Here is a 17,466-nt window from a genome sequence, read left to right as displayed (position 1 = left end):
GGTGGTGGGGGTTGGGGTTGGGGGGTGGGTGGGGGGGGTGGGGGGGGGGGGGGGGGGAGGGAAGGGGTAGGGAGCTAAGAGCAAAGTATGAAGTTGCCTTCAAACCAAAAATCCCTGATCTTTGTGATTTACAATTCAATGTTCGTTATCTATTTTGAAGCTCAAGCAAAGCTACGATCCAAGTATGAGGTTGCCTTCAAACCAAACATCAAAAGTGAAAGAGTCTGCACACCATAGCCAAGTACTACCACAACCCAAGTTTTAGGATATTAATTACCCTTTTGACAACAATTTAATACATTAATTATGAAATGTTTAGTATAACAACATGAATAAACACTAGGAGTGATCTTTTTGGTCATCTGCTCTCTAATTATGTAAATTTAAAATTGAAACATTTGGTAAAACATACATAACAATCATTATCATGCATCAACAACCATTAAGAAATAAATCAATCAAATGATTAGACATACAAGCATTCTACTATAACAAATTACAAAACAAAATCCCAAGCAGATCCTGATTATACATTTGCATATTAAAAAAAAAGAAAAAGAAAAAAAGAACAATCTCTTTGGATTAACATAATTTTTGATCATCTAATTTTGATTATTCTCTTTATCTACTAATCAATTTCAATTACCTATATAAGAAATCAATTTCCTTGGACCTCAATACGGCGTCGTTGTAGCCTCAAACCCTAGCGGAAACAGCAGCGGGGCCGGAAGTAGGGGCGGCGCCGGCTAAGAAAGAGAGAAACCCAGTTGCCGGAGACTCCTGATCGTCAAGGAAAAGATCCTCAGGAACCCTAAAAGCAGCATGTGTACACACAATTGCGAGACCAATCATCAAAGCAGAAACAAGAACAGATCCAACGCTGGTGAGAAAAATAACAACGACGGTGGAAACGATGAGAACCCCAAGCGTTTCCCGTTCAGAAAACTGCCGACCAAATAGAACCAAAGGCGGATCTGATGGACGGAAAAGGTAAAGAAAAAGCCAAGCAGCGAGGAGACCGGTGAGAAGAATGAGGGAAAATGGGTTTGTAATGAGAGAGAAAGCGAGGACAACGGCGAGGAGAGAAAGGTAATTGGTACGGAAATAGGAGTAGTTTTTGCGGATACGGAGGGTAGCATCGGAAACAGATTCGGGTTTAGCGAAGGCGGAACGATCAACGAGTTCAGCCCATGGACGGCGATTGGAGAGACCACCTTGGACGGTTTCGGAGACACGGTTGATGAAGGAACGGAGAGCAGGGGTAGGACCCACACCGGTAATGGTTTGTTGGGTATCGGTGGTGGTGGTGGTGGCGGCGACGGTAGTGGTGGTGGTTTGGGGGTTGGAAATTGGAAGAACTGGTGTTGGTGAAGCGGTTGCCATTGTTAAGAATTTCTTTGGTGAAATGCAGAGAAGTTTGGTGATTGATTTATGGCTAAAAAAATGGGGATTTTGCTTGATTTATACGGTTAATGGAGGGGGTTGACTGATGGAGAAAGGGGATCCAATTTTTCGTCGGTGGATCTAAGCTTGTTCAATGAATTTATTATTGACTAATCACCGGTAATCTCGATTATATATTATAAATACTCCCTAAGTCACATAATCTTTCCGTTTTAAAAAATATAATCTAATTTAACTAACGATTTTTCAATCTCAATTATATATATGGGGTGTTCACGGATCGATTTGAATCAGTTATTGATCAAAATTAAAATCAAACTAATTTAATCGGCTTTAAGATTATCAAAATCAAACCAAACCAAATATAGTACATATTTTTCGGTTATTAACCATATATAAAAATAAAAGAAATAATTCATTCAAAACGTGAAAAAAGTTACAACAATCCATTCAAAACGAAAATTAGTTAGAATGATTGACATTACATAACTTTCGATCATTGAGTTAATATGAATAAAGCTTCGAAATTCATTATATTGGCCTAGAAGGAAGAGACATTGACATTTTCAATCTCACAAAGAATTGTCATAGACCCTCATGACCCATATACATGAAACCAATAAGTTAAATGTATCACATTGGACAGTTTTGCTTTCATAAGTAAATTATAAATAAATTTTGATGAAAACATATATATATGATCTTTAAAATTATTTATAAAATTAATATATTATGTATGTATAATAAAAATATATATGTATATAATTTATCAGTTTGGTTCAGTTATTGCATTGATTTTTTCTGAACAAAATCATAACCAACCCAAATATTGTTGGGTTTTAAAAATCTAAAACCAAACCAAATTCAATCGATTTATTTAATCAGTTTGATTCGATTTTTCAATTTGAATCGATTTTTATACAAACTGTGAACACCTCTCTCTATATATACATACTCTTGGTCACCTATTTGATATTCGAATACTCCCTGTGCTTCACATTGTTTAACAAAAAAAGAAGATTTTTCATTATTATGGTTCTAAATTAAAGTATACTTTCTTTGTTTCTATTTGGTTGTCATCATTTAACGTTAAGTTTTTAATAAGGCGGAATGACCTGGGAATCCCCTGTACTTGGCTTCGTTTGTCAGTTGAACCCTTCTACTAATCGTTTTGCCAAATGAACACTTAAACTCAATGAAACTCTATTTTTTAAACCCCTCTGACCATTGACCGAGTATGTGGCACTAAAATGGCTTAATTGGACAAATACGTAACCCCACGCGTTTTGAAGCAAGTGAATACAATATTTTTAATTTAAAATTATCAAAATTATAAGACAAAACAATAATAATAAATTTTAAAACAAAAAAATACTAAAAAACTCCTCCTTCTTCACTACACCCCACCCCTTCTATCTTCTTCTTCTGCCCCACCCCCACCATTTTTCTCTTCTTCTTCAACCTCAGCCCCCACCCCTACTCATTTTCTCCTCTTCTTCTTCTTCAACCTCAGCCCACATCCACACCAGCCCCTACTCCTTTTCTCGTCTTCTTCTTTGACGAACACATTATCACAATAAAAAATTGAAAAAAGTTCTTTTTGCAAGAAAATATACCATTCACCATTTTTATAAACTTATTCTTTAAGAATTTACATATAAATATATTTTTTTTCAATTTGAAGTTTTCTTGATATCTCTTTTTATCAAATCAAAATAAATAGAACCATAAAACATGTGCAAGAGCTAATTATAATCTATCACATTTTGTAATTGAAGAAATTTTTGAGTGTGAACTATGAAGAAAGATGAAAATGGTGATTTTTATCTTTGGGATGAAAATGGTAGAAGGTGGGAACAAAGAAGATGAAGCGAAAGGGAGTGAAATGGTACAGAGAGAGAAAATTGCATTTTTTAAAAATATTATTTATTTTTAAATATTTAATTTCTGATGTGTCATTAAAATAATAATAATAATAATAATAATGTGTCATTAAAAAATGACGTGGTATTTCATGTGTAAAATGAGTGTACTACACGCACACCCATCAGATGAGTAAGGGGTCTAAAATATTGTGTTTGAATGAGTTTAAGGGTTTAGTTGACAAAGTCGTAAGTACAGGGATCCAACTTACAAATTGAGCCAAGTACAAGGGCCTCTCAGGCCATTCCGCCTTTTAATAAATGAACATGAATTAATTACTTAATTTTTCTATATTGGTCAAATACATATTTTCAAAGCTAATAACTCTTGAGGTAAAATATGAAGAATAATGTCATTTATGCATTATTTTTGTGAAATGACAAGTATTAATAAATATCTATTTTTATTAAGGACGACATATAAATAAGAATAGAAGGAGTATCAAATTGTTCTTTAATTTTGTGTCCTTGAACATGTCACATGGAAAACCAAAATTAAAATATTACCTAAAAAACGAGAGTTATTTTCATTTGAACCAGACTAAAAAGGAAAAGAGTTCAATTTTTTAGGTAGGCATAAATACCGGAAAACCAAAAAAAAAATCAAATAGAACTAGTTCGGTTCTTCAAATTTTCGGTTCGGTGTCGGTGTTATTTTTTTTAAAGTTCAGTTCTTCGGTTCAATGTTCGGTGTAAGGGCCTCAAAACTTCGGTGCACCGAAGAATTGAACTTTTATTAAGAAAAATAAAAATTTAAAATAATAATAATAATATATATATGTGTGTGTGTGTGTGTGTGTGGGGTCATTCTCCTAACTAAAATAAAAAGTCAACTAACAATTAAATCATTCATGAACAAATCAAAGTAGGAACAAATATGCAATTCAATAGTGAACTTCAAGTATTAATTCCCAAGAGGAACCCAAACATATTTTTATCAATGTACGCCTACGGATCTGGCGCCTCAGAGCACCCAATTTTTTTTTCTAAAAAAAATTATGAGGACTTCCGTGATGAGTTGGGGAACCACCACGTATACTCACACCATTTTTAACGCCTATTTTCGTATTTGAAGGCCTTTTTTAGGAATTACCCAAATTTTTCAATTTTTCGTATGTATTAGCCCATGGATCTGGCGCCTTTGAGCACTCAATTTTTTTTTCCTGAAAAAACTATATGAGGATCTCCGTAATGAGTTGGGGAACCACCACATAAACTCACACCATTTTTAATGCCTATTTTTGCATTTACAAGCCCTTTTTAGGAAAATAGAATAATTTCTTGATTTTTCGTGTGTATTAGTCCACGGATCTGGCACCTCAAAGCACCTAATTTTTTTTTTGAAAAAGCTTTATGAGGACTTCTGTAATGAGTTGGAGAACCACCACGTATACTCATACCATTGTTTTAACGTCTATTTGTGCATTTAGAGACCCTTATTTAGGAATTACCCAAATTCCTAAATTTTTCGTTTGTATTAGGCCATGGATCTGGCGCCTCAGAGCACTCTCAAAATTTTTCTGAAAAAACTTTATAAGGACATCTGTAATGAGTAGGGGAACAACCATGTATACTCACACTATTTTTAACTCTGTTTTCGCATTTCCATGCCCTTTTTAGAATTATCCAAATTCCTCAATTTTTCGTGTGTATTAATTACCCATGGATCTGGCACCTCAGAGAACTCAAATTTTTTTTCTAATTTTTTTTATAAGGACCTCCATAATGAGTTGGGGAACCACCATGTATACTCACACCATTTTAACGCATATTTCCGCATTTACAAGCCTTTTTTAGGAATTACCCAAATTTTCATGTGTATTACCCATGGATCTGATGCCTCAGAACACCCAATTTTTTTTTATGATTAAACTTTATGAAGACCTCTGTAATGAGCTGGGGAACCACCAGATATACTCACACCATTTTTAACGCCTATTTCCGCATTTACATGCCTTATTTAGAAATTATCCAAATTTCTCGATTTTTTCGTGTGTATTAGCCTATGAATATGGCGCCTCAGAGCTCCCAAATATTTTTTCTGAAAAAACTTTATGAGGACCTCCGTAATGAGTTGGAAAACCACCACATATACTCACACCATTTTAACGCATATTTCCGCATTTAAGGCCCTTTTTTAGAAATTATCCAAATTTCTCGATTTTTCATGTGTATTAACCTATGGATCTGGCGCCTCGGAGCACCAATTTTTTTTTCTGAAAAAACTTTATGAGAACCTCTGTAATGAGTTGGGGAGCCACCATGTATACTAACACCATTTTTTGACGCCTATTTCTGTATTTACAACCCCTTTTTTAAGAATCGCCCAAATTCCTTGATTTTCATTTGTATTAGCCTATGGATCTGGCGTCTCGGAGCACCAATTTTTTTTTTCTAAAAAAATCTTTATGAGGACCTTTGTAATGAGTTTGAGAACCATCACATATACTCACACCATTTTAACGCCTATTTCCGCATTTACAGGCCCTTATTTAGGAATTTTCCAAATTTCTCAATTTTTTGTGTGTATTAGCCCATGGATAAGGCGCCACAAAACACCCTTTTTTTTCCTGAAAAAACATTATGAGGACCTCCGCAATGAGTTGGGGAATCACAACGTATACTCACACCATTTTAAATGCCTATTTCCGTATTTACAATCCTTTTTTAGGAATTATTCAAATTACTCATTTTTTTGTGTGTATTAGCCCATGGATCTGGCGCCTCGGAGTACCGATTGTTTTTTCTGAAAAAACTTTATAAGGACCTTTGTAATGAGTTGGGGAACCACCACGTAGACTAACACAATTTTTAACGCGTACTTTCGCATTTACATGCTCTTTTTTGGAATTACCCAAATTCTTCGATTTTTCATGTCTATTGCCCATGGATTCTAATGCCTGGGACCACCCAAATTAGTTTTTATTAAAATTTTTTATGAGAATCTCCATAATGAGTTGGGGAATCATCACGTGTACGCACCATTTTTACCGCATATTTTCGCATTTACAGGCCCTCTTTTAGGAACTATCCAAATACATCAATTTTTTACGTGTATTAACCTATGTATCTGGCGGCTCGGAGCACCCAAATTTTTTATCTGAAAAATTCTTTATGAAGATATCCATAATGAATTGGGGAACTACCACTTATACTTACACCATATTTAATGCCTTTCCGCATTTACATGCCCCTTTTTATGAATTACTCAAATTCCTCAATTTTTCATCTGTATTTACCTATGGATCTGGCGCCTCAGAGCACCGTAATTTTTTTTCCTGAAAAAACATTATGAGGACCTCTTTAATGAGCTGGGATACCACCACGTATACTCACACCATTTTTAACACATATTTCCATATTTATTGGCCTTTTTTTTTTTATGAATTACCCAAATATCACAATTTTTATGTGTATTATCCCATTAATCTGGTGCCTCGGAGCCCAAGATTTTTTCCTGAAAAAACTTTATGAGGACCTCCGTAATGAGTTGGGAACCACCACGTATACTTACACCAATTTTAATGCCTTCAAGCATTAACAAGCCTTTTTTTAATAATTACCCAATTTCCTCGATTTTTCATTTGTATAAACCCGTGGATCTGGCGCCTCGGAGCACCTAAGTTTTTTCTCAAAAAACTTTATGAGGACCTCTGTAATGAGTTGGAAACCACCACGTATACTTACACAATTATCTAACACCTATTTATGCATTTACAACCTTTTTTAGGAATTATCTGAATTCATCAATTTTCGTGTGTATTAGCCATGGATCTGGCGCCTTGGTGCACCAAAATATTTTTTCTCAAAAATCTTTATGAGGACCTTCGTAATGAGTTGGGAAACCACCACGTATACTTACACCATTTTTAACGTCTATTTCCGCATTTACAAGCCCTATTTTTAGAATTACTAAGATTCATCAATTTTGTGTGTTTATTAGGCCATGGATTTGGCGCCTCGGAGCATCCAATTTTTTTTCCTGACAAAACTTTATGAAAACCTCTGTAATGAGTTGGTGAACCACCACATATACTCACACCATTTTTTAAACTCCTATTTCTGCATTTACATACCATTTTTTAGAAATTACCCATATTCCTCAATTTTTCATGTGTATTAGCCCATAGATCTCGCACCTCGAAGCACCATAATTTTTCTGAAAAAACTTATGAGGAACTCTGTATTGAGTTGGGGAACCATCATGTATACTCACACTATTTTTTAACGCCTATTTCAGTATTTACATGCATTTTTTTAGGAATTATCCAAATTTCTCAATTTTTCGTATGTATATTAGCCCATAGATTTGACACCTCAGATCACCCAAAAATATTTACTGAAAAGACTTTATGAGGACCTTCGTAATGAGTTAGGAAACCAACACATATTCTTACGCCTTTTTCTAACGCATATTTACACATTTACAAGCAATTTTTTAGGAATTACCCAAATTCCTTAATTTTTCTAGTGTATTAGCCCATGGATCTGACACCTTGGAATACTCAAAAACTTTTTTTAAAAAACATCGTAAGGACCTCGATAATGAGTTGGGGAACCACCACATATATTCACACCATTTTAACGCCTATTTCCGCATTTACATGCCTTTTTTTAGGAATACCCAAATATCTCAAATTTTTGTGTGTATTAGCCCATGGATTTAGCGCCTAGGAGCACCTAATTTTTTTTTCTAAAAAACTTTATGATGACCTCCATAATGAGTTGGTGAACAACCATGTATACTCACACAAATTTTTAAAGCCTATTTTCCTATTTACAGGCCTTTTTTAGGAATTACCCAAATTACACGATGTGTATTAGCCCATGGATCAGGCTCCTAGGAGCACCCAATTTTTTTTCCTGAAAAAACTTTATGAGGTCCTCCGTAATGAGTTGGAGAACCACCCCGTAAACTCACACCATTTTTAACGCCTTTTTCCATATCTATAGGCCCTTTTTGAGAAATTACCCAAATTTCTCGATTTTTCATGTGTATGTGCCCATGGATCTGGCTCCAAGGAGCACCTAGTTTTTTTTTCTAAAAAAAATTTATAAGGACGTCTGTAATGGTTTGGGGAACCACCACATATGCTCACACAATTTATTAACATCTATTTCCAGATTTACAGTCTTTTTTAGGAATTACTAAATTTTCTCAATTTTTCTTGTGTATTATCCCATGGATGTGGCGCTGGGAGCACCCAAAATTCTTTTCTGATTTTTTTTATGAGGACCTCCGTAATGATTTGGGGAACCACCACGTCTACTCACACCATTTTAATGCCTATTTCCGCATTAACATGCCCTTTTTTAGGAATTACCCAAATTCCTCAATTTTTGGTGTGTATAAGCCCATGGATCTGGCCCCTCGGAGCACCTAATTGTTTTTCTAAAATTTTTTATGAGGACTTCCGTAATGGGTTGGCGGAACCACAACATATACTCACACTATTTTCTTAACGCTTATTTCTACATTTATAGACCTTTTATTTTTATAAATTACCCAAATTCCTAGATTTTTCGTGTGTATTTAGCCTATAGATTTGGCACCTAGAGCATCCAAAATATGTTTTTGAAAAAACTTAATAAGGACCTTTGTAACAAGCTTGGGAACCACCACATATACTCACACTATTTTAACGTTTATTTCTGCATCTACGGGCCTTTTTAGAAATTACCCAAATTACTCAATTTTTTGTGTGTATTAGCCTATGGATCAGGCTACTCGAAGCACCCAATTTTTTTTCTGAAAAAACTTTATAAGAACCTCTGTAATGAGTTGGGGAACAACCACGTCTAATCACATCATTTTTAACGCCTATTTCCATATTTACTGACACTTTATTAGGAATTACCCCAATTCTTTGATTTTTCGTGTGTATTTGTTGATATATTTGTCCCTTCCAGAGCACCCATTTTTTATATTTTTTTATGAGGACCTCTGTAATAAGTTGAGGAACCACCACGTATACTCACACCATTTTTTTAATGCCTATTTTCTGATTTACAGGTTCTTTTTTAGAAATTACCAAAATTTCTCATTTTTTTTGTATATATTAGTCCATGGATCTAGCGCCTGGAGAACCTAAATTTTTTGTCTTAAAATACTTTATGAGGACCTCCGTAATGAGTTGGGGAACCACGTCGCATACGCACACCATTTTTAATGCCTATTTCCGTATTTACAAACTCTTTTTTAGGAATTACCCAAATTTCTCGATTTTTAGTATGTATTTGTTCATGGATCTTGCGTCTCAGAGCATCCAAATGTTTTTTTGAAAAATCTTTATGAGGACTTATGTAATGAGTTGGAAAACCACCACGTATACTAACACCATTTTTAACGCCTATTTCCACATTTATAGGTCCCTTTTTAGGAATTACCAACCTCAATTTTTCGTGCGTACTAGCCCATGGATCTGCCGCTTAGGAGCACCTAAAATTTTTTATGAGGACCTTCATAATGAGTTAGGAAACCACCACGTATACTCACACATTTTTAACGCCGATTTCTGCATTTATAGAATTTTTTAGGAATTGCCCAAATTGCTTAATTTTTCATGTGTTAATATTAGCCCATGGATCTAGCGTCTGGGAGCACCCAAAAAAAAATTATGAATAAAATTTATGAATACCTCCGTAATTAGTTGGTGAACCACCATGTATACTCACACCATTTTTAACGCCTATTTTCACATTTACATGCCCTTTTTTTTTTTTTTTTGGAATAATAGAATTTCTCGATTTTTCATGTGCATTGGCTATGGATTTGGCACCTCAGAGCACCTAAAGTTTTTTTCTAAAAAATTTATAAGGACCTTGGTAATGAGTTGGGGAACCACCACTATACTCACACTATTTTTTTTACACCTATTCCACATTTATAGGCAATCTTTTAGGAATTAGCCAAATTCTACATTTTTCGTGTGTATTAGCCAATTGATCTGGCTCCTCGGAGCACCAGTTTTTTTTCTAAAAAAACTTTATTAGGATTGCCGTAATTTGTTGGGAACCACCATGTATACTCACACCATTTTTACGCCTATTTCCAGATTTACAGGCTCTTTTTATGAATTACCATATTTCCTCAATTTTTCGTCGAGATTAGCCCATGGATCTGGCACTTGGGAGCACCCAAAAAAAAAATTTCTTAAAATTTTTTGTGTGGGCCTCCGTAATGAATTGGGAACCACCACTTATACACACACACACACAAAATTTTAACGCCTATTTCTACATTTTCAAGCCCTATTTTAGAAATTACCCAAATTTCTCGATTTTTCACGTGTATTAACTCATGGATCTGGCGCCTCGGAGCACCCAAATTTTTTATCTGAAAAAACTTTATGAGGACATCCATAATGAGTCAGGGAACCACCACGTATACTTACACCATATTTAACGCATTTCCGCATTTACATGCCCCCTTTAAAGAATTAACCAAATTCCTAAATTTATTATGTGTAATGCCTATGGATCTGGCGCCTCAGAGCACCATAATTTTTTTTCTGAAAAAACTTTATGAAGACCTTTGTAATGAGTTGGGGAACCATCACGTATACTGACATTATTTTAACACCTTTTTCCATATTTATTGACCATTTTTATGGCTTACCCAAATTTCTCGATTTTTCGTATGTATTTACCCATGGATATGGTGCCACAAAGCACCCAAGATTGTTTTTTAAAAAACTTTATGAGGACGTAATGAGTTGGGGAGCCTTCACATATACTCACACCATTTTTTAACGCACATTTCCACATTTACAAATCCTTTTTTAAAAATTGCACAAATTACTCAATTTTTTGTGTGTATAAACCCATAGGTCTAGCGCTAGGAGCACCCAAATTTTTTTTCTCAAAAAACTTTATGAGGACCTCCGTAATGAGTTGGTGAACCTTCATGAAAACTCACACCATTTTTTAACACCTATTTCCGTAATTACAAACACTTTTTTAAGAATCGTCCAAATTCTCTGATTTTTCGTGTGTATTAGCCCATTGATCTAGCGACTGGAGCACCCAAAATTATTTCCACAAAAAACTTTATGAGGACCTCCGTAATGTGATGGGGAACCTTCACGTATACTCACACCATTTTTTTTAACGCCCATTTCCGTGTTTACAAACCATTTTTAATGAATCGCCCAAATTCTCCAATTTTTTGTGAGTATATGGCGCCTGGAGCACCCAAAAAAAATTTCTCAAAAAACTTTAGTAGGACCTCAATAATGAGTGGGGGAACCTTCACCTATACTCACACCATTTTATTAAAGCTCATTTCCGCATTTTCAAGCATTTTTTAAGAATCACTCATTTCTTGATTTTTCGTGTGTATTAGTTTTTTCTCAAAAAACTTGATGAGGACCTCCGTAATGAGTTGGGCAACCTTCACGTATACTCACACCATTTTTAACGCCAATTTCCATATTTCCAAGCCCTTTTTTAAGAATTGCACAAATTTCCAGATATTTCGTGTGTATATTAGCCAATGGATCTGGCGTCCGGAGCACCGAAAATTTATTTTCTCAAAAAACTATATGAGGACCTCTGTGATGAGTTGTGGATCTTCATGTATACTCACACCAGTTTGTTAATGTCCATTTCCGCATTTAAAAACCTTCTTTGATGAATCATTCAAATTCCTCGATTTATTGTGTGTATTAGCCCATGGATCTGGTGCCTGGAGCACCCAAATTAATTTTCTAATTTTTTTTAGAAGGACCTTCGTAATAACTCAAGGAACCTTCATATATACTCAAATCATTTTTAACGTCATTTCTACATTTACAAGCTCTTTTTTAGGAATTGTAAAATTTTTCCAATATTTCGTATGTATTATCCCATGGATCTTGCTTCCGGATCACCCAAAGAAATTTCTCAAAAAAAATTATGAGGACCTCTGTAATGAGTTGGGAACCCTTACATATACTTGCACCGTTTTTTAACACCCATTTCCGCATTTACAAGCCTTTTTTTAAGAATCACCCAAATTTCCCAATTTGTTTGTGTGTATTAGCTCATTGATCTGGCGCTCAGAGCATCCAAATTTTTTTTCTCAAAATACTTTATGAAGAATTTGTAATGAGTTGGGAACTTTCACGTATACTCACACAATTTTCTAACGCTCATTTCCGCATTTACAAAACTTTTTTTAAGAATCGCTTATATTCTCAGATTTTTCGTGTGTATTAGCTCATTGATGTGGCGCCCTGATCCCAAAACTCTTTTTTCAATAAACTTTATGCGTTCCTCTATAATAGTTGGGGAACCTTCACGTATAATTACACCATATTTTTAACGTCAATTTCCACATTTACAAGCCTTTTTTTAAGAATCGCCAAATTTCCCATTTTTTCGTGTGGATTAGCCCATGAATCTGGCGTCCGGAGCACCCAAATTTTTTTTAACAAAAAACTTTAAGAGGACCTTCGTAATGAGTTGGGGAACCTTCACGTATACTCACTCCATTATTTTAACGCCCATTTCCGCATTTACAAGCCCTTTTATTAAGAATTTCCCAAATTTTTCCAATTTTTCATATATATATTAGCCCATAGATCTAGCGCCCTGAGCACCCAAATTCTTTTTCTTAAAAATATTATGAGGGCCTCCGTAATGAGTTGGGAACCTTCACGTATACTAACACTATTTTTTTAACGTCATTTCCGCATTTACAAATCCTTTTTTAAGAATCGCCCAAATTCCTCGATTTTTTGTGTGTATTAGCTATGTATCTGGCGCCCGAAGCACCTAATGTTTTTCTCAAATGGTTTTATAAGGAACTCGGTACTGAGTTGGGGAACCTTTACGTATACTCATCCCATTTTTTAACGCTTATTTCCGCATTTACAAGCCCCTTTTTAAGAATCGCCTAAATTTCGTAATTTTTCGTGTATATTAGCCCATGTATCTGGTGCTCGTAGCACCAAAATAATTTTTTAAAAAAAAGCTTTATAAGGACCTCCGTAATGAGTTAGGAAACCTTCACATATACTCACACCAATTTTTTAACGCCCATTTCCACATTTTAAAGCCCTTTTTTTAGAATAGTCAAATTCCCTCATTTTTTCTTGTGTATTAGCCCGTTGATTTGGCAGTCGGAGAACCCAAAATTGTTTACTCAACAAACTCTAGGAGGACCTCCGTAATGAGTTGGGCAACCTTCACGTATACTCACACCATTTTTAAAGCCCATTTTTGCATTTACTAGCTCTTTTTTAAGAATCACCAAATTCCTTGATTTTTCGTGTGTATTAGCTCATAGATCTTGGGCCAGGAGCACCCAAAATTTTTATATCAAAAAACTTTATAAGGACCTCCGTAATGAGTTGGGAACGTTCACGTATACTCAAACAACTCTTTTAACGCCTATTTCCATATTTACAATCATCTATTTAAGAATCGTTCAAATTTCCCACTTTTTTGTGTGTATTAGATAATGGATTTGGCACCCGTAGCCCAAAATTTTTTTGTCAAAAATTTTTATGAGGACCTCCCTAATTAGTTGTGGAACATTCACGTATAATCATACCATTTTTAACACCCATTTTTCACATTTATAAGCCTTTTTTAAGAATCACCCAAATTCCATGATTTTTCTTGTGTATTAACCCATGAATCTGGCTCTCAGAGCAACCAATTTTTCACTCAAAAATTTTTATGAGGACCTTCGTAATTAGTTGGGGAACCTTCACATATACTCACATCATTTTTTAACGACCATTTCCGCATTTACACACCCTTTTTTAAGAATCCTCCAAATATCTCTAATTTTCGTGTGTATTAGCCCATGGATCTGTCGCTCGGAGCACCCAAAACTTCTTCCTCAACCAACTTAATAAGGACCTCCGTAATGAGTTGGGGAACCTTCATGTATAATCACACCATATTTTTAACGTCCATTTTCATATTTACAAGCCCATTTTAAGAATCTCCCGAATTCTCTATTTTTTCGTGTGTGGCCATGGATCTGGCGCTCGAAACACCAAATTTTTTTCTCAAAAATTTTGATGGAGACCTCCGTAATGAGTTGGGAACCTTCACGTATATACTTACACAATTTTTTAACGCCCATTTCCGTATTTACAAGCCCTTTTTTAAAAATCGCCCAAATTTCCCAATTTTGTGTGTGTATTAGACCATGGATCTGGCGCCTGGAGCATCGAATTTTTTTTCTCAAAAATATTATGAGGACCTCTGTAATGAGTTGGGGAACCTTCACGTATACTCACACCATTTTTTAACTCTCATTTCCGCATTTACATGCCCTTTTCTAAGAATCGCCCAAATTCCCCAAATTTTCATGTGTATTAGCCATGGATCTGGCGCCTGAAGCACTTGAATTTTTTTTCTCAAAAAGTTTTACAAGGACCTTTAGTGTGTATTAGCCCATGAATTTGGCGGTCGGAGAACCCAAAACTGTTTTCTCAAAAAATTCTACGAGGACCTCCGTAATAAGTTGGGTAACCTTCACTTATACTCACACATTTTTAACGCCTATTTTAGCATTTACAAGATTTTTTTAAGAATCACTAAATTTCACGATTTTTCGTCTGTATTAGCTCATGGATCTAGCGCCCGGACCACTCAAATTTTTTTTATCAAAAGATTTTATGAGGAACTCCATAATGAGTAGGGAACCTTCAGTTATACTCACACTACTTTTAATGTCTATTTTCGCATTTACAATGATTTTTTTAAGAATCGCTCAAATTTCTCAATTTTTTGTGTGTATTAGCCAATGGAATTGGCACACGGACCACCCAATTTTTTTTGTCAAAAAACTTTATGAGGACCTCCGTATTGAGTTGTGGAACTTTTACGTATAGTCACACCATATTTAACGCTCATTTCGCATTTACAAGCCCTTTTTTAAGAATCGCCTAAATTTTCTGATTTTTCGTGTATATTAACTCACGGATATAGCTCCTGGAGCACCCAAATTTTTTTTTCACAAATTTTTTTATGAGGAACTTCGTAATGAGTTGGAGAACCTTCACGTATACTCAAATTATTTATTTTAATGTCCATTTCTGCATTTACAAACCCTTTTTTAATAATCGCTCAAATTCCACAATTTTTTGTGTGTATTAACTGACCATGAATCTGGCTCCCGGAGCACCCAAAAAAAATTTCTCAAAAAATTTATGAGGATCTTCGTAATGTGTTGGGGAAGCTTCACGTATACTTACACAGTTTTTTTAACGCCCATTCCACACTTCCAAGACCTTTTTTATGAATCGCCTAAATTCTTTGATTTTTCGTGTATAATAGCCTATGGATCGGTGCTCGGAGCACCCAAAACTCATTTCTCAAAATTTTTTATGCGGACCTCCATATTGAGTTGGGCAAACTTCACGTAAACTCACACCATTTTTTAAAATCCTTTTTTTAAGAATCGCCACATTCTCTGATTTTTCATGTGTATTAGCCCAGGGATCTGGCGGCTGTTGAACCTAAAAAAAAATTCTCAAAAAACTCTAAGAGGATCTCCGTAATGAGTTGAGGAACCTTCACGTATACTCACACCATTTTTTAAAATCCTTTTTTAAGAATCGCCACATTCTCTGATTTTTCATGTGTATTAGCCCAGGGATCTGGCGGCTGTTGAACCTAAAAATTACTCAAAACTACTAAGAGGATCTCCGTAATGAGTTGAGGAACCTTCACGTATACTCACATTATTTTTTAACGCCCATTTTTGCTTTTACAAACTTTTTTTTATGAATCTCCCAAATTCTCAATTTTTGGTGTGTATTAGCCCATGGATATGACGTCCGGAGCAACCTAAATTTTTATATCAAAAAACTTTATGAGAACTTCCGTAATGAGTCTGAAACCTTCACGTATACTCACACCACTTTTTTACACCTATTTCCGCATTTACAATCTTTTTTTTAAAGAATTAATCAAATTTTCCAATTTTTCGTGTGTATAAGCCAATGGATTTGGTGCCTGAAACACCCAATATTTTTTTGTCAAAAAACTTTTTGAGGACCTCCGTAATGACTTATGGAACCTTCACGAATAATCACACCATTTTTTAACACTCATTTTCGCACGTACAAGCCCCTTTTAGGAATCACACAAATTCCTGATTTTCGTGTGTATTAGCACGTACGATCCGTATTTACAAGCCCTTTTTTAAAAATTGCCCAAATTCCTCGATTTTTCATGTGTAATAGCATATGGATCGAACGCTCGGAGCACCCAATTTTTTTTCCTCAAAATTTCTTATGAGGACCTCTGTAATGAGTTGGAGAATCTTCACGTATACGCACACCATTTTTTAACGTCCATTTTCGCATTTACAAGCCATTTTTAAGAATCATCCAAATTCCTTGATTTTTCATCTGTATTAGCCCATTGATCTGGCGCTCGGAGCACCAAACTTTTTTTCACAAAAAACTTAATCAGTACCTTCGTAACGAGTTGGGTAACCTTGACGTATACTCAAACCATTTTTCTAACGATTAATTCCGCATTTAAATGCCCTTTTTTAAGTATCGCCCAAATTCCGTGATTTTTCGTGTGTATTAGCCCATGAATTTGGCGCTCGGAGCACCCTAATTTTTTTCTACAAAATCTTTATAAGGACCTTTGTAATGAGTCGGGGAACCTTCATTTATATACTCACACCATTTTTTAAACGCCATTTTCGTATTTACAAACTCTTTTTTAAGAATCGCCCTAGTTCTTGATTTTTCTTGTATTAGTCCTTGGATCTGGCTCCCGGTTCACCCAAAGTATTTTTCTCAAAAAACTTTATGAGAACCTTTGTAATGAGTTGGGGAACCTTCATGTATACTCACATCATTTATGAATGCCCATTTCCACATTACAAGCCTTTTTTTTAATAATCTCCCAAATTCAACGATTTTTCATATGTATTAGCCCATGGATCTGGAGCCAGGAGTAGCCATAATTGTTTCTCAACAAGGTTTATGAGGACTTCCGTAATGAGTGGGGGAACCTTCACGTATATTCAAACCATTTTTTAACGCTTATTTCTATATTTACAAGTTCTTTTTTAAAAATCGCTCAAATTTCCCATTTTTTCGTATGTATTAGTCCATGGATCTGGCGAAGGGAGTAACCCAAATTTTTTTTCTTGAAAAACTTAATGAGGACCTTC

The 17,466-nt window shown here is 35.1% G+C and overlaps 1 protein-coding gene across 1 annotated transcript; it reads right to left on the bottom strand.

Annotated features, from left to right (window-relative positions):
• Window positions 1–442: 442 nt before the first annotated feature.
• Window positions 443–1,552, bottom strand: LOC102591195 (PRA1 family protein B4-like). The gene has a single exon (XM_006363553.2). The coding sequence runs from the start codon at window positions 1,381–1,383 to the stop codon at window positions 697–699; it is 687 nt and encodes a 228-aa protein (XP_006363615.1). The 5' UTR covers window positions 1,384–1,552; the 3' UTR covers window positions 443–696.
• Between the last annotated feature and the right edge of the window lie 15,914 nt (window positions 1,553–17,466).

The sequence above is a fragment of the Solanum tuberosum genome, unplaced genomic scaffold (genome assembly GCF_000226075.1).
Source record: "Solanum tuberosum cultivar DM 1-3 516 R44 unplaced genomic scaffold, SolTub_3.0 scf00446, whole genome shotgun sequence".
NCBI classification, from domain to species: domain Eukaryota; kingdom Viridiplantae; phylum Streptophyta; class Magnoliopsida; order Solanales; family Solanaceae; genus Solanum; species Solanum tuberosum.
Note: the sequence above shows the minus strand (reverse complement) of the source record. Positions and strands in the feature narration are given on the sequence as shown.

Excerpts from the sequence above, each read along its gene's own strand:
- LOC102591195 (XM_006363553.2), bottom strand. The coding sequence starts at position 1,383 with ATGGCAACCGCTTCACCAACACCAGTTCTTCCAATTTCCAACCCCCAA.